The sequence below is a fragment of the Scyliorhinus canicula genome, chromosome 14 (assembly GCF_902713615.1).
Source record: "Scyliorhinus canicula chromosome 14, sScyCan1.1, whole genome shotgun sequence".
NCBI lineage: Eukaryota > Metazoa > Chordata > Chondrichthyes > Carcharhiniformes > Scyliorhinidae > Scyliorhinus > Scyliorhinus canicula.
The window spans coordinates 56,133,011-56,156,567 of NC_052159.1; the positions used below are offsets into that span (position 1 = coordinate 56,133,011).

Consider the following 23,557-nt stretch of genomic DNA (forward strand, 5'->3'; position numbering starts at 1 on the left):
GCCTCATTCCCCTATGTAATCAAAAATAACCCAAATTCACCACATTCGAGTGCACACTAACCTTTGTTTCTCTGTATAACAATTTGACCCACACCACAAACTTAGGTCCAATCCGAAACTTCTCCAACACCGCAAGCAAATTACTAGACTCTACATAGTCAAAAGCCTTCTCTGCATCTAGCACCACCACCACTGGTTCCCTCCCTTCTGCTGGAGAGAGCACCACATTTAACAAACGCTGCATATTCGAGGACAACTGCCTATCCTTTACAAGCCCTGCCTGGTCTTCCCCAATCACCTGGGGAGATATTCTTCTAACCTCTGTGCCAACACCTTGGCAAGAATCATGGCATCCACATTCAGCAGAGATATTGACCAAATGACCCATACTGGGGCTGGTTTAGCACAGGGCTAAATAGCTGACTTTTAAAGCAGACCAATGCAGTCAGCAGCGTGGATTCAATTCCCGTACCAGCGTCCCCGAACAGACGCTGGCATGTGGGCGACTAGGGGCTTTTCACAGTAACTTCATTTGAAGCCTACTTGTGACAATAAGCGATTTTCATTTTCATTATTCCATCGAGTCTTTATCCTTTTTCAGTAACAACAAAATGGATGCCTGTCCCATTGTTTCCGGGAGCATCCCCTTAGCCACAGCATCCTCAAGTATCTCCACCCACAGTGGCGCCAGCCTGTCCAAAAACCTAAACTCCACTGGCGCCGGTGCCTTGCCCATTTGCATCTTTCCTATCTCCACCGGACCTCCTCAATCCCCACTGGCTCTTCCAGCCCTGCCCTCACCTGCTCTAGGACACTTCTACCCCCCCAATAAAAATACCCTCATATCTGACTTGTCCCCTGGAGGCTCCGACCTATACCACTATTTATAAATCTCCTCAAAAGCCTTGTTTACCTGCTCAGGTGCCACCACCAGCTCCCCTGCCGCAGCCTGGACCTGAACAATCTCTTCTGCAGTGGTTTGTAAAATTTTGTAAAAATTTTGAATAAAAACAAATTTAAAAAAAAAAATTCATATTCACTGTTCTATTTTGGATTCTAAATTAATTGGCATTTCAGCATGAAATTGTCTTTTGTCAGTAGTGGCTGCCATAACATAATGAAGTCCGTTTAGTCAGCAAACATCTGTGGGGTTATGTTGAAACAACTGTAGATCAGCAGTTTTGGTTCTAGAAAAGGTACCCAAAGGAAAAAAACAGCACTTTACATGACCAGTGGCTTTAGACTAAAATGATTGAGGTGTATATAATTCATCAGATTACTCAATTTTAAAGGACATTTTCAAAGCGCAGTACTTCCAAGTTATTTTTTGCAGTGAAGGAAGGTAAAGCTTTAAAGGAGGCTGCAGTCTGGGACTTTTGAAGGACAGTGTCAGCATACAAGAGTGGGGCTAGGAGGTCAGATGTTGCAACTTGGCGAAAAGATTAGAAGAAAAACATTGAGCATTGTGTGGTGAGTGTGGAGAGGATTGGGGCGAAGGGGCATATTGTGGTGGTGAGTGTGGAGAAGATTGGGGGCGGAGGGGCAGTTTGTGGATTGGGAGGTGTTTGTGGGAAGAGAAACAGTGATTTGCAAAGTGGAGGTTCCTTGAGGGACTGATGGGAAACTTCGGATCCTCCTGGCCCACATAGGGCGCGATTCTCCGCTGCCCAGGCCGGGTGGGAGAATCGCGGGAGAGCCGCTCTGGCACCCCTGCGATTCTCCCACCCCCAAAATGGCGTGTCGCGTTTTGCGACACGCCTCTCTGAGTATCGCGGGTCGCCGTTTTTCACGGCGACCCGCGATTCTCCGGCCCTGATGGGCCGAGCGGCCTGACGTTCCCGACCTGTCCACACCTGGTCTCTGCCGGCGTGAACATGGCGCAAAAGGTGAGTATGGGGCCTGTGGGGGGCGGAGAGGGGATTGAGCGCCACGGCCGTGCTCGGGAGGGGACAGGCCCGCAATCGGTGCCCACCGATTGTCGGGCCGGCGTCTCCAAGAGACGCACTCTTTCCCCTCAGCCGCCCCGCAAGGTCAAGCCACCACGTCCTGCGGGGCAGCGGAGGGGAAGACGGCAACCGCGCATGCGCGGGTTGGAGCCGGCCTACCTGCGCATGCGCGGCTGACGTCATTAGGCGCCGCCGGCCGCGTGATTCTCGGCGCGCCGCCTTGACACCAGCGCAATGCCCGGCGGCCGAGATTTATGAAAGGCTGCTCCTAGCCCCCGCGGCGGTGGATTCTCGCCACTCTGATCGGAGAGGCCCCTGCGGTGATTCTCCGGCCCAATTGGGCCGAAGTCCCGCCGCTGGGAGGCCTCTCCCGCCGCCGAGGTTTGAACCACCTCTGGAACGGCGGGATCAGCGGCGCGAGCAAGCCCCCGGGGTCCTGGGGGGGCGGGGTGCGATCGAACCCCGGGGGGGGGTGCCCCCAAGGTGGCCTGGCACGCAATCGGGGGCCCCCCGCTCAGACTCCGGGCCAGTGCCCTGGGTGCACTATTTTCCTCCGCGTCCGCCATGGCGGAAGCGGAAGAGAACCCCACATCGCCCATACGCCGGCATTGACGTCGCATGCGCGGACCGGCGAAAGCCTTTCGGCCAGCCCCGCTGCCGGGGGCGCCGTTTTTTTGCGCCGGTCTTCTGGTGCCAACCGCTCCGGCGCGGGGCTGGCCCCCAAAGGTGGGGAGAATTCCCCACCTTTGGGGAGGTCCGACCCCTGAGTGGTTGGCGCTACTCCCCTACACCGGCACCCTCCGTCACGCCGGGTAGGGGAGAATGCCGCCCCAGCTCTCCTGTGCCATCTTGCTGCCAAACATTTAGTTACAACCTAATCTCATATACTCAAATAGATCATGCCTAAAACTCTCATCTTAAATACCTATACAGCAACTTCCTATATTTACTAAACTGTATTTTTAATTGGTATCTTATACCAGTTCTCAACAAGCAAGCACTGATTTCAGAATAATAACGAGTCAGAAATGTGGCATAGTGAATTTATTCATCCATCTACAGGAATTAGGAATAACGTTGAAAATTTGATATTCATTCTGTTTCATTTTTTTTTTGCTTCTTGATTTGCCCGCCAATATAGGTTTGCATGCAGCGTACCTTAGCATTTCCTGATTTTCCCAGACAATTTTGACGGTATTTATGTAGGTACTCTCAAAGCATCTGTCAAAACGGATCTTTTTGCTGCCTCATTTGGTACAATTTACCAGTATACAGATAGTGTTTTAAAAAAAAATCCTCAATGGTCTACGGTTATCCATGATAGCACACTGGGGTAGCACTGTTGCTTCATAGCTCCAGGGTCCCAGGTTCAATTCCTGGCTTGGGTCACTGTCTGTGGAGTCTGCACATTCTCCGTGTCTGCGTGGGTTTCCTCTGGGCGCTCTGGTTTCCTCCCACAAGTCCCGAAAGATGTGCTGTTAGGCGATTGGGACACTCTGAATTCTCCATCAGTGTAGCCGAACAGGCGCCGGAATGTGGCGACTAGGGGCTTTTCACAGTAACTTCATTGCAGTGTTAATGTAAGCCTACTTGTGACAATGTAGATTATTATTATCCCCCTCAATAAGCTTATGTTATACAGGGCAGATTTTGCTTTCTGTTCTGGATCAAGAGGCATGAGAAGATGAGAAACAGCAGCGGCTTCATCAATTGCCATTATTATCTGGGCTTTTGAAGTAAAAAGATGAAAGGGCCTGCTCGTAGTGGACCATACCCGTGGCCCATATCTGAGGAGCAGTGTAGGAGGAAGTTGTACTTCAGCAGGCTGCTGAAACCAGCAACCTCCTGCAACAGGAACTGTTGCCTACTGGACTGACTGGCATTCTCCGCCAGTCAGTATAGCCTTTCATTTTTTCACTACTGGATCATTTTGCACTACTGCAAGGGACCAGCTGAATATCACAATCAATATTGCATTATTGCATCAAGCAGACTTGCTGCGATGACCTACCACCTTTTGTGTTCAGGTTTTCATTGACTGCACATCTAATGGTGTCAGGGTACCATAACACAGCCACCAAAGGCTATCACTCCATTGATGTCCAGCTAGTGGGCAATCACAGAAGCATTGTCATTGCAGTCTGGATGCAGTACCTGGTAGCTGCCAAGATGCAATTATCCTGAGGGAGCTGAAGCAGAGATTCAGATCATAGAATCATAGAATTTACAGTGCAGAAGGAGGCTATTTGGCCCATCGAGTCTGCAACGGCTCTTGGAAAGAGCACCCTACTTAAGCCCCACCTCCACCCTATCCCCGTAACCCAGCAATCCCAACTAACCCAAGAGCAATTTAGCATGGACAATCCACCTAACCTGCACATCTTTGGACTGTGGGAGGAAACCGGAGCACCCGGAGGAAACCCACACAGACACGCCGAGAACCTGCAGACTCCGCACAGACAGTGACCCAAGCAGGAATCGAATCCTGGACCCTGGCGCTGTGAAGCCATAGTGCTAACCACTATGCTACCGTGCTGCCCATGCTGTTCCAACTGCTCAAGGGGCTAACTATGCTTGCATTGTTATGGTGCAGAAGCCTGCATCTGGTGGAGGCAGAAGAACAATAGCAAGAAAGTCACCATAGTCCCCGAGGACCATAGAGAGAGAGAGAGCTGATTGGTGGTGGTCTGGAGAGTCACTGCACTTCAGGCAAGAGGTAAGTTTGAGAAGGTGGGGCCTTCATGGATAGCCTCAGCCAGTATGGCAAGAAGAGTTCTTGCGGATAAGGAAAATTGGGGGAAGGAAAGAAATTGACTGGAGAGAGGACCACCTCATGCCTTAAGGCAAGAGATTGGCTCATTGTTTAGAAATCCCACTGAGCTGATCACAACTTTGCTTTGAGATCTTGCACAGGAGCCCTCCTGATTAATGGACCCATATACATCCTATCCCCCATAATCTTTCATAAAAAGAACATTCGAACCATTCAGATAACTTGAATATCAGTAATATACTGGCAACATAGCTGAATGTGCTAAATGCAATAGATTGTATTAATGGCATTCATAAGTGCCATTCGTTTCACACTCAAGTGATCAAGCCATAGTCTATCTTTTAAATTGTCTTCCTAAGTCTACTATTCCTACAAGGTAATCCCCTAGTGAAGACACTAAAAGCTGATGAAAGTCTGCTGGTCTTCATGACAACTGCACCATAGCAGATATTGGTTGAAGGGATGGCAAAAAAATATTATGTACTGCCACTGCTATTCTGGCTCTGGGGCTCAGCATTTTCTCTATTCCACAGGAGAGCATAAAAAAGTTATTTCTTCAAAACTCTGATTATTTTGATTATTGTTTTTTGCAAAAGTATACTTTATTCATAAACATTACAAGCATTTCAAAATGGCCATCATGCATAGAACATATAGAACATAGAACACTACAGCGCAGTACGGGCCCTTCGGCCCTCAATGTTGCGCCGACCTGTGAAACCATCTGAAGCCTATCTGACCTACACTATTCCATTTTCATCCATATGTCTATCCAGTGACCACTTAAATGCCCTTAAAGTTGGCGAGTCTACTACTATTGCAGGCAGGGCGTTCCACACCCCTACTACTCTCTGAGTAAAGAAACTGCCTCTGACATCTGTCCTATATCTACCACCCCTCAATTTAAAGCTATGTCCCCTCGTGTTGGTCATCACCATCCGAGGAAAAAGACTCTCACTGTCCACCCTATCTAACCCTCTGACTATCTTATATGTCTCTATTAAGTCACCTCTCAGCCTTCTCCTCTCTAACGAAAACAACCTCAATTCCCTGAGCCTTTCCTCGTAAGACCTTCCCTCCATACCAGGCAACATCCTAGTAAATCTCCTCTGAACCCTTTCCAAAGCTTCCACATCCTTCCTATAATGTGGTGACCAGAACTGCACGCAGTACTCCAGGTGTGGCCGCACCAGAGTTATGTACAGCTGCAGCATGACCTTGTGGTTCCGAAACTCAATCCCCCTGCTTATAAAGGCTAGCACACCATATGCCTTCTTAACAGCCCTATTAACCTGGGTGGCAACTTTCAGGGATTTATGTACCTGGATGCCGAGATCTCTCTGTTCATCTACACTACCAAGAATCTTGCCATTAGCCCAGTACTCTGCATTCCTGTTACTCCTTCCAAAGTGAACCACCTCACACTTTTCCGCATTAAACTCCATCTGCCACCTCTCAGCCCAGCTCTGCAGCTTATCTATGTCCCTCTGTATCCTATAACATCCTTCAGCACTATCCACAACTCCACCGACCTTCGTGCCATCTGCAAATTTACTAACCCATCCTTCTACACCCTCTTCCAGGTCATTTATAAAAATGACAAACAGCAGTGGCCCCAAAACAGATCCTTGCAGTACACCACTAGTAACTGAACTCCAGGATGAAGATTTGCCATCAACCACCACCCTCTGTCTTCTTTCAGCTAGCCAATTACTGATCCAAACCGCTAAATCACCTTCAATTCCATACTTCCTTATTTTCTGCAATAGCCTACCGTGGGGAACCTTATCAAACGCCTTACTGAAATCCATATACACCACATCAACAGCTTTACCCTGATCCACCTGTTTGGTCACCTTCTCAAAAAACTCAATAAGGTTTGTGAGACATGACCTACCCTTCACAAAATTCTGTTGAGTATCGCTAATCAACTTGTTCTTTTCAAGATGATTATAAACCCTATCTCTTATAACCTTTTCCAACATTTTACCCACAACCGAAGTAAGGCTCACAGGTCTATAATTACCAGGGTTGTCTCTACTCCCCTTCTTGAACAAGGGGACAACATTTGCTATCCTCCAGTCTTCCGGCACTATTCCTGTCGACAAAGACGACATAAAGATCAAGGACAAAGACTCTGAAATCTCCTCCCTGGCTTCCCAGAGAATCCTAGGATAAATCCCATCTGGCCCAGGGGACTTATCTATTTTGACATTTTCTAAAATTGCTATCACCTCCTCCTTTTGAACCTCAATTCCATCTAGCCTGGTCGACTGAACCTGAGTGTTCTCCTCGACAACATTTTCTTTCTCCAGTGTAAACACTGACGAAAAATATCTATTTAATGCTTCCCCTATCTCCTCTGATTCCACACACAACTTTCCACTACTATCCTTGATTGGCCCTAATCTTACTCTAGTCATTCTTTTGTTCCTGATATACCTATAGAAAGCCTTAGGGTTTTCCTTGATCCTATCCGCCAACGACTTTTCGTGTCCTCTCCTCGCTCTTCTTAACTCTCCCTTTAGGTCCTTCCTGGCTAACTTGTAACTCTCAATGCAGTGCAATAATATTCAGATTTCCTACATACATCATATTGCACTTGAGGTGCTTCAATACAGTCAAAGAAACATTTCAAAATGGTCATTTGAAATGCAAGTTATCTACATAGATCATGTTGCACTCTGAGTGCTTCCATACAATTGTGATATATATATATAAAATATTAATTAAAATATATATATAAAACATTCAGTGTGAGCCATACAACCCGAGGGGGATCTATGCAGTCCCGCTCCCCTCAGTTCACTGTGGCTGATATGTCTTTCCCCATTGCACCTCTGCGGCAGCTGCCCCAAGCTTGAGTATATCCCTCAGCACCTAGTACTGGGCTTTGGAACATGCCAGTCTGCAACATTTGGTCAGGGACAACTCTTTGTACTGGAAGAACAACAGGTTTCAGGCAGACCAAAGAGCGTCTTTCACCGAGTTGCTGATCCTCCAGCAACAGCTGATGTTTGTCTCTGTGTCCCTGGGAACAGCCCCAGAGCCTGGATAGTATATATTTGAGCTACCATGAAAACTACAAAACCAGTAAACATAACTTTCATTGTGTTGCAGTTTCCCTGGAGACAGTAGTTTGCATAATAACGTTACATTTTATCATATCCGTTATATGAAAGAATGAAACTTTTGCTGTCTAGAACAAAGGATGATGTTTTATAGGTTTGGGGTATTTGATGCAAAAAAAAATCTATATTTTATGCAACAAAGTCATTTTATTGCATAGCAGAGTTGAGATGAATTATTAAACTGATGCAGCTTTCAGCTTTTAACCACTTCAGCGTTAAATGGAACCCTATCCCATCTTTTGAATAAAACCTCTTGAAAAAAATTAACAGATTTATCAATACCTTCATAAAGATCCAAAAAGTATTCTTTATGAAAGTGTGAAAGAAGATACGTTTATGCAAAGTCCAAATATTGTTTCCGTCTCTGGGAAAAGATTGACATTTGACAAGTCCCCCATCAGTTAGCGAACTAAAGCAATATACTACAACATTATACTATCAAAGCAATACACTATATAGAATATACAATATGAATATACAATATACAAAGCAATACACTATCCAACTTAAAAATACAAATAATAGAAGCATTTGTGAGATTGGATTGTGAAAAATAGGCAATCAAAGAAGACCATAATGGGAAATCTCTCAAGTAAACTTGAGTTTTCAGAAGTGCTCATCCATTCAGGCAGGATATATGGGGCATGATCTACTGCCTGCGTCCAACTGGAATCGAAGCAGGACGTGGCTGGTAAACGCTGGGAGAGGCCACCCTGGGAACCCCAAAGGCCCCAACGCCTATGAGATCTAACCAGATCTAGAACAAAGAAAAGTACAGCACAGGAACAGGCCCTTCGACCCTCCAAGCCTGTGCCGACCATGCTGCCCGTCTAAACGAAAATCTTCTACACTTCCTGAGTCCTTATCCCTCTATTCCCATCCTGTTCATATATTTGTCAAGATGCCCCTTAAACGTCACTATCGTCCATGCTTCCACCACCTCCTCCGGCAGCGAGTTCCAGGCACCCACTACCCTCGGTGTAAAAAAAACTTGCCTCGTACATCTACTCTAAACCTTGCCCCTCGCACCTTAAACCTATGCCCCTTAGTAATTGACCCCTCTACCCTGGGAAAAATCCTCTGACTATCCACTCTCTGTCTATGCCATAATTTTGTAGACCTCTATCAAGTCGCCCCTCAACCTCCGTCGTTCCAGTGAGAACAAACCGAGTTTATTCAATTGCTCGTCATAGCTAATGCCCTCCATACCAGGCAACATCCTGGTAAATCTCTTCTGCACCCTCTCTAAAGCCTCCACATCCTTCCAGTAGTGTCGTGAGACATCATGATCTGGGTCCCAAGTGGGTTGAAGAACCTACTTAACCGTGTTGACGCCAGATCTAACCGGCTCCTGGCATCTGTCAGCCTCCCCAAGGAGACCCCAGCCTGGTGCCGATATGTGCTGGCCCACACAATTTGTTTTAGAGTGCCCAATTCTTTTTTTGTCCCAATTAAGAAGCAGTTTAGCGTGGACAATTCATCTAACCTCCACATCTTTTCGGGGTTGTGGGGGTGAGACCCATGCAGACAAGGGGAGAATATGCAAACTTCACACTGACAGTGACCCGGGGCCGGCATCGAACCCAGGTCTTCGGCTCTGAGGCAGCAGTGCTGAACAACGGCGCCACCGTACTGCCCTCTGGTCCACACAGATGTGCACCAGGCAGAACGGTACGTGGGGGGGGGGGGGGGGGGGGGGGGGTATATCCTCCCAGGTCATTGCCACCCCTGGGTGGTCAGCGACAGGGCAGGGTGGCACCCTGGCTCTCCCTCTGGAACCTGGGCCTCTAGCACTGCCAAGGTGCCACACCAGTGGATAAAGGGACACCTGTAAACATAGTGTATTGGATTTCCAAAAGACATCCGATAAGGTGCCAGAAAAGGTTGCTGCACAAATTAAACGTTTATGGTGTTGGGGGTGATTACATTAGCATGGATAGGACTGGCTAACAAACGACCCCGAATCATGATAAATGGATGATTTTCAGGATGGCAAACTGTAACTAACGGAGCGCCACAGGGATCAGTGCTGGGGCCTCAACTACTAATGATCTATATTAGTGAATTGGATAAAGGTACAGACTGTGGCCAGTTCGCTGATGAGGACAAAAATAGTTGGGCAGCACGGTAGCACAGTGGTTAGCACCGTTTCTTCACAGCTCCAGGGTCCCGGGGTTCGATTTCTGCATGGGTCACTGTCTGTGCGGAGTCTGCACGTTCTCCCCGCGTCTGTGTGGGTTTTCTCCGGGTGCTCCGATTTCCTCCCACAGATCCCAAAATAGACGCTGGTTAGGTGAATTGGACATTCTGAATTCTCCCTCTGTGTACCCAACCAGGCGCCGCAGTGTGGCGACTAGGGGATTTTCACAGTATCATTTCAGTGTTAATGTAAGCCTACTTGTGACACTAATAAAGATTATTATTATTAAGTGTAAAAGTCTCCTTTCGACATTATTCAAGGGGGAAATGGATCATTCAAGACGTTAGTAGCTGAGACATTAATATTCCATCATCTTTGGCTATCGAAATGGGTGACCGCATACAAGGAATTAATTGTCTGACTTGCTGGAGGCCATTATTGATCTGTAGAGCATCTAACAATAGGTTAGAAAGAATCCCTTTGCCGGAGGGATCACTTTTAAAAAATATTTAGAGTAGCCAGTTATTTTTTCCAATTAAGGGGCAATTTAGCATGGCCAATCCACCTAGCCTGCGCGTCTTTGGGTTGTGGGGGTGAAACGCAGACACAGGGAGAATGTGCAAACTCCACACAGACAGTGATCCGGGGCCGGGATTCGAACCCGGGTCCTCAGCGCCGTAGGCAGCAATGCTAACCACTGTGCCACCGTGCTGCCCTGCCGGAGGGATCACTTGAGCGTGCAGTTTGAAAGCCTGTCACACAAAAGCACCCATCTTTACTGCGGAGTGATGAAAAAGGCAGGACAAGCAACTAAAATCAAAGGAGAAGTCTGCAGAATGGACCAGTAATATCATCTCTTGCTCCCTGCTTTTCTCAAGTTCAAAGTGTATTTGCTGCATTTTGGAATATAACTCAGAGATAAAGAATTTTAACTAAATTCTTTTAACTTATTGGAAAATTACGGATCAAAGTTCAAAAGAGTACTTCCAGAAAATGAACAGGTTTGACTTGGCGGCAAAACCGGAAATTTCAAGACCATTGAGGAGCATTGGAACATATATTCCTTTATTATCTTTCACTCTTCTCAATTCCACCTCCTCCATTCTGTAACCTAATGTTTTGCATGCTAATGTATGTTTTGCAGGATTCAGGAAATGTTTTTATCTGGGTGAGATTTTAAACAATCAAACTACCTCCAATCGGCTGGCCTATTGCGATGCCGACGGAACCAGAGAATCCCACTCCAGTGAATGGCCAGAGAATTATGGCCCACATCTTTTTAAAAATTCAAACCCTGTTAAACCTCAATCTAATCATGCCTCTGGACTTGGTTGTAGTTTTGATCACCTTACTTAGGAGGGACATACTTGCATTGGAAGCATTTCAGAGAATGTTCACAGAGCTGATTCCTGCAATCAAGGGGGTTGGCTTATGAGGAAAGGTTGAGCAGCGTGGGTTTATACCCATGAGTGTCGTGATGCATTTGTGGTGGAGGTTTTTTTAAATAAATTTAGTGTATCCAATTCATTTTTTCCAATTAAGGGGCAATTTAGTGTGGCCAATCCACCTAGCCTGCACATCTTTGGGTTGTGGGGGCGAAACCCACGCAAACACGGGGAGAATGTGCAAACTCCACACAGACAGTGACCCAGAGCCGGGATCGAACCTGGGACCTCGGCACCGTGAGGCTGCAGGGCTAACCCACTGCGCCACCGTGCTGCCCTGGTGGAGGGTTTTTAAAAAAAAAAATTAATTTAGAGTACCCAATTCATATTTTCCAATTAAGGGGCAATGTAACATGGCTAACCCACCTACCCTGCACATCTTTGGGTTGTGGGGGCAAAACCCTTGCAAACACATGGAGACTGTGCAAACTCCACACAGACCCAGAGCCGGGATCGAACCTGGGATGTCGGCGCCGCGAGGCAACAGTGCTAACCACTGCACCACCGTGTTGCCCCTGGTAGAGGGAGTTAATGCTAAAGATGGTGGTTGGGGTGCCAATCTAATGGGCTGCTTTGGCCTGGATGGTGTTGAGCTTCGAGTGTTGTTGGAGCCGTGCTAAAGCAGGCAAGTAGAGAGAGTATTCCATCACACTTCTGACTGGTGCTTTGTAGATGGTGGACAGGCTTTGGAAGACAGGAGGGGAGTTACTCGCTGCACAATTCCCAGTCTCTGACCTGCTCTTGTAGCTACGTGTTTATATGGCTTGTTCATTTCAGTTTCTGGTTAGTGTTAACCCCTCAAGGGGGTTGATAGAGGAGGGATTTAGCAATACTAATGGCATTGAATGCCAGGACAGATGGTTAGGTTCTGTCTTGTTGGCCTTTGCCTTGCACTTGTGTGGGGTGAATGTTACTTATCAGCCTGAATATTGTCAGGTCTTGTTGCATATTGACACTGACTGCTTCAGTATCCGAGGGGTCATGAATGGCACTCAGTAACCTTCCCCAAATCTGACCTTGATGAAGGAAGGAAGGCCATTGATGAAGCTGCTCCTGCAGTGATGACCTGGGACTGAGATGTTTGACCTCCAACAAAAATGAGCTTCCTTTGTGCTAGGTATGACTCCAACCAATGGAGAATTTACTCCAATTCCCATTGATATAAATTTTGCCACAGTTGGACATTAGTGAACGAAATGGATTTTTATGACAATCAATAAATGGTTTAATGGTCACCATTGAACTTAATTCCAAATTTTCAATGAATTCAAATGTCACCATCTGCAGTGGCAGGATTTGAAAGGGTGTCCCCAGAGCATTTCTCTGGGTCTCCGGTTTACTAGTTCAGTGACAATACCATAATGCTACACAATATAATGGAGGGTATCCTCAATATGAAGACAGGACTGTGCAATATTCACTGCTATCAATACTACCACGGACAGAGCAATATTCACTGCTACCAATACTACCACGGACAGATGCGTCTGCAACATGTAGATTGATGAGGACGAGAACAAGTAGGTTTTTTCCTCTCATTGGTTTCCTCACCACAATGACGAGTGCAGGAGAGCATGCCAGGAGCAGCACCTCGCATATCGAAAAATGAGATGTTAACCTGGTGAGGCTACAAAACAAGACTACTTGCATGTTAAACAACATAAACAGCAAAGGGTAGACAGAGCTAAGTGATCCCAAAACCTACAGATCAGAGCTCTCCTGTCCTACCACATTCTGTGTTAGACAGCACACTGGATGAGCAGGCGCCAACAAATATCCCCATCCTCAATGATGGAGGAGCCTGGCATGTCTGTGGAAAAGATAAGGCTGAAGCATTTGCAATAGTCTTCAGCCAGAAGTGTCGAGTGGATGATCCATGTCGGTCTCCTCCAAAAGGTCCCCAGCATTCAGCCAATTCAATTCACCCCACGCGATATCAAGAAATGGCTGAAGGCACTGGATATGACAATGGCTATGGGTCCTGTCAATATTCCGGCAATGATACTGAAGACGTTGGGGTGGTGAGTGACTTGGAGAGGAATGTCCAGGTGGTGATGTTCCCAGGTATCTGCTGCCTTTTCCTTGGTAGTGATTGTGGATTTGGAAGGTGCTGTCTAAGGAGCCTTGGTATTTCCAAGTCAGGATGGTGAATGAGAATGACTTGGAAGGAAACTGCCAGGTGATGGTGTTCCCAGGTATCTGCTGCTACAATCAAGCTCGAGATCAGGTGTAATGCCTGTTCTTGTCAGCTTGGATCAAGTATGGCTCTTTTGTGGAGACCATGAAATGGATTAATTAAATTGGTTTTTGGAGCAAACAAGGAGGTGGATTAAGGACTTGCTGCCACCGCTCTGAGCATTTGATTTGTAACTCTTGAGAAAGGAAATGATCCAAATTGCCTGTGTGTAATCTGATCAGAGATCTCCCAATAGGAAAAAACACTTCAGAACAGTATTCGTATTTCCAAATTGTTACTGTTTTTTTCTCTTTTTTTTCCTTTCTAGGCGCCCTGTCCTTTATCCTCCTTGACCAACAGCTTCCACCTGCCTAATTTTCAGAACTTTAGCCATAATTTTCACTGTGCCTGGCTGAGAGCAAGGGTTGCCAATAGCAACCATTTGCCTGCAACCTGAGCCAAGATGTCTTCTCCAAATGTTTCCTCGTTTCCCATTATTTGATCTTCTGTTTGTTATGTGGTCTTCTGCCCAGTTGCAAATCGTTGCGATTTAACCACAGCTTTCTAAGAATAGAATGCCTACACCACAGAAGGAGTCCATTCAGCCATCATGCCCTTGTCAGCTCTCAGCTAGTTCCACCCTCCTGCGTTCACCCTGTAGACCTGAAAGTATATTCTCTTCAGATAATAAATAATCCAATTCCACTTTGAGAACCACAATTGAATATGTCTCCACAACAGTCTCAGGCAGTGCTTTCCAGATCTGAAACACTCCCTGCATAAAAATCAAGGGGCGCAATTCTCCCAACGGGAGACAAAGGGCGGAATTCGCCGCAATGGCCGATGCCGGCGTGAAACCCGGAGTGTTTCACGACGGCGTTGGAGGCCGCTCCTCGCCCCCTATCTCTCCCCCCCCGGGCCTAGGAGCGGTGTTGTGGAGAACTCGGCCGCCGGGCCTTGATGCTGGCGTCAAGGCAGCACGCCGAGAATGACAGTCCCCTCCCGAGCATGGGCGTGGCGCTCAATCCTCTCTCCGCCCCCCACAGATCCCAAACTCACCTTTCGGGATATGTTCACGCCAGCAGTGACCAGGTGTGGTTGCCGCCGGAGTGAACAGGTCGGGAACGGTAGGCGGCTCGGCACGCCATTTTGGGGGGGGGGAGAATCGCGGGGGGTTCCAGGGCGGCGTGGCAGGAATCGCCCGGCACTCCCGCGATTCTCCCACCCGGCGTGGGGGGGCGGAGAATCATGTTGTCCTCTCACATCCGGCCCTTCCACCAACAGGAATGTCTACATCTCCACACCCCTCATCGTTTTGAACACCGATCAAGTCACTTCTTAATCTTCTCTAAAGGAAAACAGCCCCCAGCCCCTTCTGCCTGTCTATGTAACTGAAGTCCCTCACTCCAGGAACCATTCTCTGCTCACTCTAATAGCTACAAACAGTCTTATCTGCAGCAAAAACACTCATTATCAACTTGTCAGATTGTCATTGCTTCCAGCTCCAGTTATAGGCCTCAGCCTCCTTTGAAATAATGTTCTCCATTAGGAATCTGCTCAACACACTTGAAAACCTGTCTCCTGAATAGAACCATTAAATAAAAATAATTGTGGTAGGTTGCTGATTTGCTATCACCTGTTTTACTTAACCACGCAGAATGAAGGTCTATTCTATAGAAACTGTCATTCTCAGAACTGTTTTCAATATTGTCAACAGGTGTTGGAGACCAATTCATTTGTCACCTATTTTCATAAACCATTTGACTTAACTGATTGCAATCTTGAGTCCTTGTTTGCTTTCAACAATCAAAACTTCTGAGACAAATATTGTAGGAAGAAAAATGAAAATGGTAGATGGCGATAAGGCATTAAAAATATTGGGACATGTAAGGTGAAGAAACTTTCTATTTGTTACAGCAATAATAACATTCATTCTGTTCTTAATTTAGACAACAGCTGATTGAATTAGAGGGGACTGGCATGCTGAGAGGAGCCCTCAAATCCAAGGAACAAATGCTGCTGATCAGTGCTTGTAGTGACCTTGTGCAAGCAGTAGAGGGTGCCATTCACATCCAGGTCAGAGTTTCCACTGGGCTGCAATGGTTTTCCACAAGTGAATGTTTGATTCTGCTCATTCCAAGCCATTAAAGTAGACATTTGCCAAGTCCATTTAATACACATTTAGTGTCTTTAAACGCAATACGATTTTATATGTGGAGTATTAGGATTTCTCGAGAGACGGATAACTTTTAAAAAGATATTTGTATTTCCAGTGACTGACCACAAAGTTCACACAGGATTTTAAGTTTCAAGACTTATTGTAACAAGCAAACTAAAAACAACAATGTCTAAACACTATTCAGTTGACAACTTCCTATAGAAACAGTCTTTCCTTCCATATAATATTAAAAACATCTGAAAATTCTCCTCCACTGTTAGACTCTCTTCTGTCCCTTTCAAGGCCAATTCAATTTCCAGGAACCAGTCCAAAGCTATTCTCAGCTCCTGATGTCTCTTTTTCTTTTTCCAACCAGTTAACTACTAATTCCAGAACTGAATTTCACAATGAGCGTTGGCCTGGAGATTCGTCCCTCTAACCAAAGCTAGTCGAACCTTCCAGCTTCATTTTAATCCTCACAAACCTCATCTCTTCAATCTGCCTGTGAACTCCCACCTGTATTCAACATGGGTACTCTCACTCTCTCACAAGCAGGCTTCATATCCAGGCTGATAACAGTCTATGCTGTTCACCTCCAACTCTAATTAAATGTAAGAAGACTTACAACACGATGTTAAAGTCCAATAGGTTTGTTTCGAATCACTAGCTTTCGGAGTGCAGCAGCTTCAGCAGGTGAAGGAGCATTCACCTGATGAAGGAGCTATGCTCTGAAAGCTAGTGATTCGAAACAAACCTGCTGGACTTTAACCTGGTGTTGTAAGGCTTCTTACTGTGTGCCCCCCACCCCCCCGGGCCGGGTTGGAGAATCACCGGGGGGTGGTGTGAATCCCGCCCCCGCCAGCTGCTGAATTCTCCGGCGCGGGGATTTGGCAGTGACCCCTCCCCCCCCCGGTGTTTCTCCAGCCCGCGATGTGCTGAGTGGCTGCCCGTTTACGGCCGGTCCCACGGGCATAAATTACAACGGGTACTTACCGGCGGGACCTGGCTCCGCGGGTGGCCTCTGGGGTCCACGGCGGGGGTAAAACTATTCCCGGGAGGTGCCCCCACGGTGGCCATGATCGGAGCCCACCGATCCGTGGGCGAGCCTGTGACATGGGGCACTCTATTCCTCCGCATCAGCCGCTGTAACAGTCCGCGATGGCCGATGTGGAGATGAACCCCCCCTGCGCATGCGCTGTGATGATGCCAGCACACGACGCCAGCACACGCTAGCGCTCTCGTGCATGCGCCAAACCGCGCCGGCCGGAGGCCCTTCGGCACTGGTTGGCGTGGCACCAAGCCCCTTCCATGCCGGCCGGCGCAAACCACTCCGGCACTGGCCTAGCCCCTGAAGGTGCGGAGGATTCCGCACCTTCGGGGCGGCCCGACACTGGAGTGGTTCATGCCACTCCTCCGCGCTGGAGTTGCCCGCCCTGCCGGTTTGCTGAGAATCCCACCCCATATTCCTAATACCTCCCTGTGATTTGGAGATTAATAATCTGCCCATAGTCAGCAGAGAAGCTCTTGATACTATTCACAGGTGTGAATGTCTTGCAATTGACTCCCAGCAAAACAAATTGCCCACCCTCCCCCTTTTAATCTTAACAACCAAGCCACCCAAGTTTGTTAGCGGGCAGAATGGGGTGGGTCAAGTGACCTCCTTCAGGACATTACTCCTCAGTCAAGGCAGGCCAGCAGCATGGTTCAATTCCCGTACCAGCCTCCCCGAACAGGCGCTGGCATGCGGCGACTAGGGGCTTTTCACAGTAATATGATTTGATGCCTACTTGTGACAATAAGCGATTTTCATTTCAGTTATATGGACAGTGCCAAAACATAATAATTTAAACTTTGTATTTATAGCAGAAGGAAATATTTCTTTGAACTGTTGCTATATTTATTTGGTTATAAATATGGCGGTCAATATGGTTGCCTTCCTTAATCCTAATTATATTTGCTTTAGAGTCGCCAGGTATCTCTCGATACCGCCACAAGTTTCAAACCCGAATACTGATCAAAGAGCCAATACATCAGTTAGTTCGTTCAAAGTCAATACTATTTATTTACACACACGGTAATATCTACTCATGCACAAAGTACTACAAACTAAACTATCTCTAACGCTAACGCCTATACTTAACTTCGGGTGCCCACTCAGAGGAACAATGGCCGTTGTTCGAATCGGAGGCTGTTGGGTTCGAAGAGGTAACAGGAGAACAGCTAAGGCCGTCCGTCTGGTAGCGAGCGTTAACCTTGAACTTACTTGCTTCTGGTGGACGGGTCTCTCCGCTTTGAGAGCTAAGTCCAAGAGAGTGAATCTCTCGTGGGGAGTTCCTTCTTATACTTGGAGGAGCTTCGCGCACTTTTAGGCGGGCCTTAAACTTGGCCCCAATCAATTGAGCCGCTCCTCGATCATTGCTATCGATCTTGACCAATAAAGGGGTGGGTGCCCTGATGGCTGGGCGTGTCCTCGGTGGCCGTTGGCCTTGCTTTGTGTCTTTCTGGCGCCGGGATGTCTGCAATAGCATCGGTTACTTGAATGTCATTCCTTTGTTCCCGGAGATGGGTCATCAATATGTTAATTGACCCAGAGTTTCGATTCCGTCTGGTAACTGCTTCCCTTCCCGAATATACATTCAGGCACTGTGCCTGCTTGTTTTCCTAACATTGTCCACAGTCCCTACATTCTTTGCGAGCGTCCATTATGTATTCTGGAAGTGGCCATCCCAGATGGCTACAGAACTCAAAAGCATGAGGAAGCCAGCTGTGGATTGTAAGACTCTGTGATACTTTTGAAATAGCCTCCATCATTGCAGTACAGTACTGAAGTAGAGGCAATGTGTCAATGGTGGAGGGTATAGGTATTATGTATGGCCCTGGCATTCCAATCAAGTGGAATGCTGTGTTCTGGATTATGTCAGGTTTTTAAAATGTTTTTTTTGGCTGAACCTAATCAGGCATTTCTGTCAAGTTTCTTACTTGATCCTTATGGATGGAGGGGTCAGGTAGGGAGCCACTTCTCAGAGCACCCAGCCTCTGCTCTGCTTTTGGAGGCATAATGTTCAGTTAACAACAGATGACATAGAGCTCAGATGCGATAGGGAGTAAGAGAGCAGGTGAAAGGTCTCAACAAAGAAATTAACTTGGAGAATGGTGAGATGAGAAAGAAACTGGAATATGACATTAGACCAGTGACCGATTGGGTTGAGCACTAGAGAAATGGGGTGAACCAGGGCACACAGGAATGGAGACAGCAGCAAACAGCCCCATGGATAGTCTCAATTTTAGAGGCGCAGGAATCTGTGAGCTTTTCTCATTTTGCATTGGAGATGAGGATAGAAGGAACGGGGGACCATACACATAGGCAATTCAGCCCCTTCAGCCTGCATCGCCATTCGATAATGACTTGGCTGATCTGTTTGCGTTTTGAGTTCCACATCCTGATAACCTTTTTTGGAAAAGGGTGTAAAGATAAGCCCAGCAACTATAGCCTAGTCAATTGAACTTTGGTGGTGAGGAAACTTTTAGAAACAATAATTCAGGACAAAATTAGTAGTCACAGGGACAGATGCAGATTATTTAAGGAAAACCAGCATGGATTTGTTAAGGGAAAATCATGTTTAACTAATTTGTTGGATTTTTGGGAGGTAAGGGAGGATTGATGACGGCAGTACTGTCGATGTGATATATGTGGACTTTCAAAAGACATTTGGTACAGTGCCACACAACTGACTTGGGAGCAACTTGGAATAAAAGGAAAATAGCAACATGGATATGAAATTAGCTGAGTGACAGGAAACCATGAGTAGTGGTTAATGGATGTTTTTAGACCCAGAGGGATGTTTGTAGTGGAGTTCTCCAGGGCTTAGTGTTGGCTCTTCCTGATGTATATCAATAGTCTAGACCTTGATGCACCGGGCACAATTTGCAGTTGATACAAAATTTGAAAGCATTGTGAACTTGAGGAGGATCATGTAGAACTTCAAAGAGACAAAGACAAGTTGGTGGAATGGACGGGCAATTGACAGATGAAGTTCAATGCAGGGAGATGTAAAGTGATTCATTTTGGTAGGTAGAACATGGAAAGACAATGAGAAATAGGTGGGTATAATTCTAAACAGGGTGCAAGAGCAGCAGAACCAGGTTGTATATGTACTAGGTCAGTACAGGTGGCAAAATAGGTTGACAGAGTAGTTCATGCAGAATCCTAGGCTTTATTAGTGCATTTGGTACAAGAACAAAAAGGTTATGTTGAATTTATATAAGACATTATTTTGGCTTCAGTTCTGGGCGCTGCTCTTTAGGGAAGATGTGAAGGCATTGGTGAGAGTATGGAAAAGATTCATGAGAATGGTTCCATGGATGAAGTACATCGGTAATAGATGGAATAAGTGGGACTCTTTTCCTTAGGGAAGAGAAGGCTGAGAGGAACTTTGATAGAGGTGTTCAAATACTTAAGAGGTCAGGACAGAGTAAATGGGGAGAAATTAATCCCACTTGTGATAGAATCAAGAACAAGATAATTGGCAAAAGAAGCAAAAGCAACACGAGGAAAAACGTATTCATGCAGCAAGTGATTACAGTCTGGAATGCACTGTCTGAGAGTGTGGTGGAGGCACATTCAAGGGAAACATTCAAAGAGAATCAGGCTGTTATCTGAAAAGGAAGAATTTGGAGGGTTACAGGGAGATGGTGTGGGACTGGTACTAGGTGAATTGCTCATTCGGGGAGACGGTGCAGACGAGATGGGTTGAATGGCGTGCTTCTCTCATCGTAACAGTTCTTGAGATTCCTGCATACGAACATTTTGTGACCCATACGCTAGAAAACCTCTGCACCTTGGAATTCTGCAGTTATTCTCCATTTAAGCAATACTCTTTTTTATTCTTCCTGTCGAAGTAAACAACTTCACACTTTCCTACATTATACTCCATCTTTCAAATTTTTGCCCATTCACTCCACCTATCTATATCCATCTGCAAAATTTTTATGTCTTCTTCACAAAATACTTCCCTACCTATCTTTGTGCCATCTGTAAATATAGCCACCATACCTCTGCTCCCCTTATTTAAGGCACTGATGTAAACTGTAAAAAGTTGAGGTCCCGCACAGACTGCTGCAAGGCTCCACTCATTACACCCTGCCAACCCTTTTTACATACTTGGTTTTCTGCCATCCAGCCAATCTTTTATCCATGAACTTTTACACAATAACCTTTGATGTGGCACCTTGTCAAATGCTTTCTGGAAATCCAAGTATAATACGTCTACAGCTTTCCCTTCGTCCATACTCCTTTAAAAAACTCTCAATAAATTTGTTAAACATGATTTCCCTTTCACAAAACCATGCAGACTCTTTTCCAATTACTTTGAGTTTTTCTAAGTGCCCAGTTATAACTCTTTAATGATCAATTCCAATAATTTTCGCATAACAGATTTCAGGCTAACTAGCCTGTAGTTTCCTATTTTCTGAATAGGAGGTCATATTTTCTACTTTCCAGTCTAATGGAACCGTTCCAGGATCTAGGGAGTTTTGGAAAATTATCACTAATGTATTTACTACTGCTTTTAAGACCCTAGGACGAAGTCCATCTGGATCTGGAGACATGTAGTAATAATCTAATAATCTATTAGTGTCACAGGTAGGCTTACATTAACACTTCAATCAAGTTAGTGTGAAAATCCCCATGTCGCCTGTTTGGGCACAGTGAGGGAGAATTCAGAATGTCCAATTCACCTAACGAGCACAACTTTCAGGACTTGTGGGAGAAAACCGGAGCACCTGGAGGAAACCCACGCAGACACTGGAAGAACGTGCAGACTAGCACAGACAGTGACCAAACCGGGAATTGGACCTGGGTCCCTGGCGCTCTGAAGCAACAATGCTAACCACTGTGCTACCTGTCAGCTCTAATGCAAGTTCCTCTCCAGCTCTGAGCAGATGTCCCAAATCCTGACACCGACAGGCATCGCAGTCTTCTGGGCTCCTGCTCTTTCTTGCAAAGAACAATGTCAATCCCTCTTACTATACTGTCTGCTACCACCACTACATTCCTTTTTGCTTCCCTGACTTGAATGGCTTCCTGTACCATGGTGCCATGGTCAGTTTGCTTATCCACCCCGCAACCCTTATTCGCATCCAAACAAACTGAAAGAACCTCAAACCTATTGGGCAATCATAGAGGCTGACACTCCTGCCCTCTTTCGTCACCTTACCTGCCTCACTGGCAATAACACCCTTCTGTTCCTGACCAAATTAGAAGGCCTTTATCCTAAGGGGGTGTGACTGCCTCCTGGTACAAAGCATCCAGGTACCGTTCCCCATCCCTGGTGTGTTGCAGTGTCTGCAGCTCAGCCTCCAGGCCAATGTCACTTGAGCCGAAGTTCCTCGAACCGCAGATGTGTTTGCCTAGGATCACGCCGGCATCCAGGAACTCCCACATCTGCAGCCTTGATGTGTTTTAATTAATTACTAATTTATATTATTCACTTGTTGTTTATTTTTTTTTAATTTTTGAAAATATTTTTATTCTCCTTTTTCACAATTTTTCTCCCGAATTTACACCCAACAACAATCAATAACCAACAACAAATATCTCAAATCCCATAACAGTAACGACGATCCCATCCTCCCACCATGCCCAGACATCAGCCCGCATGTTAACATAAGCAAATGACTAAGAATCAAAAAGAAAAAGGAATCAGGGATTAGCCATAGCCACCTTCAACATACATAGCCCCCCCCCCCCACCCCCCCCAACTAATGTTCGATGTTATCCAGTTCTTGAAAATGCATAATAAATAGTGTCCATGACTTGTAGAACCCCTCCATCCTTCCCCTCAGTTTGAACTTAACCTTCTCAAGGGTCAAGTATTCCAACAGGTCCCCCCCGCCATGCCAGGGCACAGGGTGGAGAGGCCGCTCTCCAACCCATCTGTCTTCCGGCGATCAACAAGGCGAAGTCTATGATATCTGCCTCCGCACCCGTTTCCAACCCTGGCTGATCCGACACCACGAACATGACCTCCCGGGGACCCGGGTCCAGCTTCACATGCACCACCTTGGAAATTACCCTAAACACCTCCTTCCAGTACTCCCCAAGCTTTGGACAGGACCAAAACATATGAACGTGATTAGCGCCCCCACCCCCCCCCCCCCCCCCCCCCACCCCCCCCCCCCCCCCCCCCCCCCCCCCCCCCCCGCAATGTTCACACACATCTTCTACCCCTTCAAAGAATCGGCTCAACCTTGCCCTCGTGAGGTGCGCCCTGTACACCACCTTCAGCTGTATCAGCCCCAACCTCGCACACAAGGTGGAGGCATTCACTCTCCGGAGCACCTCACACCAGACCCCCTCTATAACCTCTCCCAATTCTTCCTCCCACTTCGCTTTGATCCCCTTCAGTGGTGCCTTATCCTTTTCCAACATAGCTCTGTATCCCGCTGACACTGTCCCCTTCTCCAGTCCACTTGCTGCCAGCACCTCCTCCAGCAATGTGGAGGCCGGTTCCTCCGGGAGGCTCTGTATCTCCTTCCTGGCAAAGTCCCGAACCTGCATATACCTAAACACTTCTCCCTGCTCCAGCCCATACTTCGCTTCCAGCTCCCTCAATCCTGCAAATGGACCCCGAGGAAACAAATCTTTTAGAGTCTTAATCCCCTTCTCTTCCCATTTCCGAAAGCTTCCGTCCCACCACCCTGGCTCAAATCTGTGGTTCTCCCGGATCGGCATTTCCCTCGACCCTGCCCCCAACCTGAAGTGTTGGCTGCTCCGGATTTTCTGAAACT

General features: G+C 46.8%; 1 protein-coding gene across 2 annotated transcripts in view; it reads left to right on the forward strand.

The window, feature by feature from the left end:
- The window catches only part of cryl1 (crystallin, lambda 1), a 160,540-nt gene that overhangs the window by 18,022 nt on the left and 118,961 nt on the right, over window positions 1-23,557 (forward strand). For both annotated transcript variants that reach the window (XM_038818230.1, XM_038818229.1), the window contains exon 4: window positions 15,561-15,687. In XM_038818230.1, the coding sequence (XP_038674158.1) occupies window positions 15,561-15,687 (127 nt within the window). The remainder of the gene's footprint in view (window positions 1-15,560; window positions 15,688-23,557) is intronic.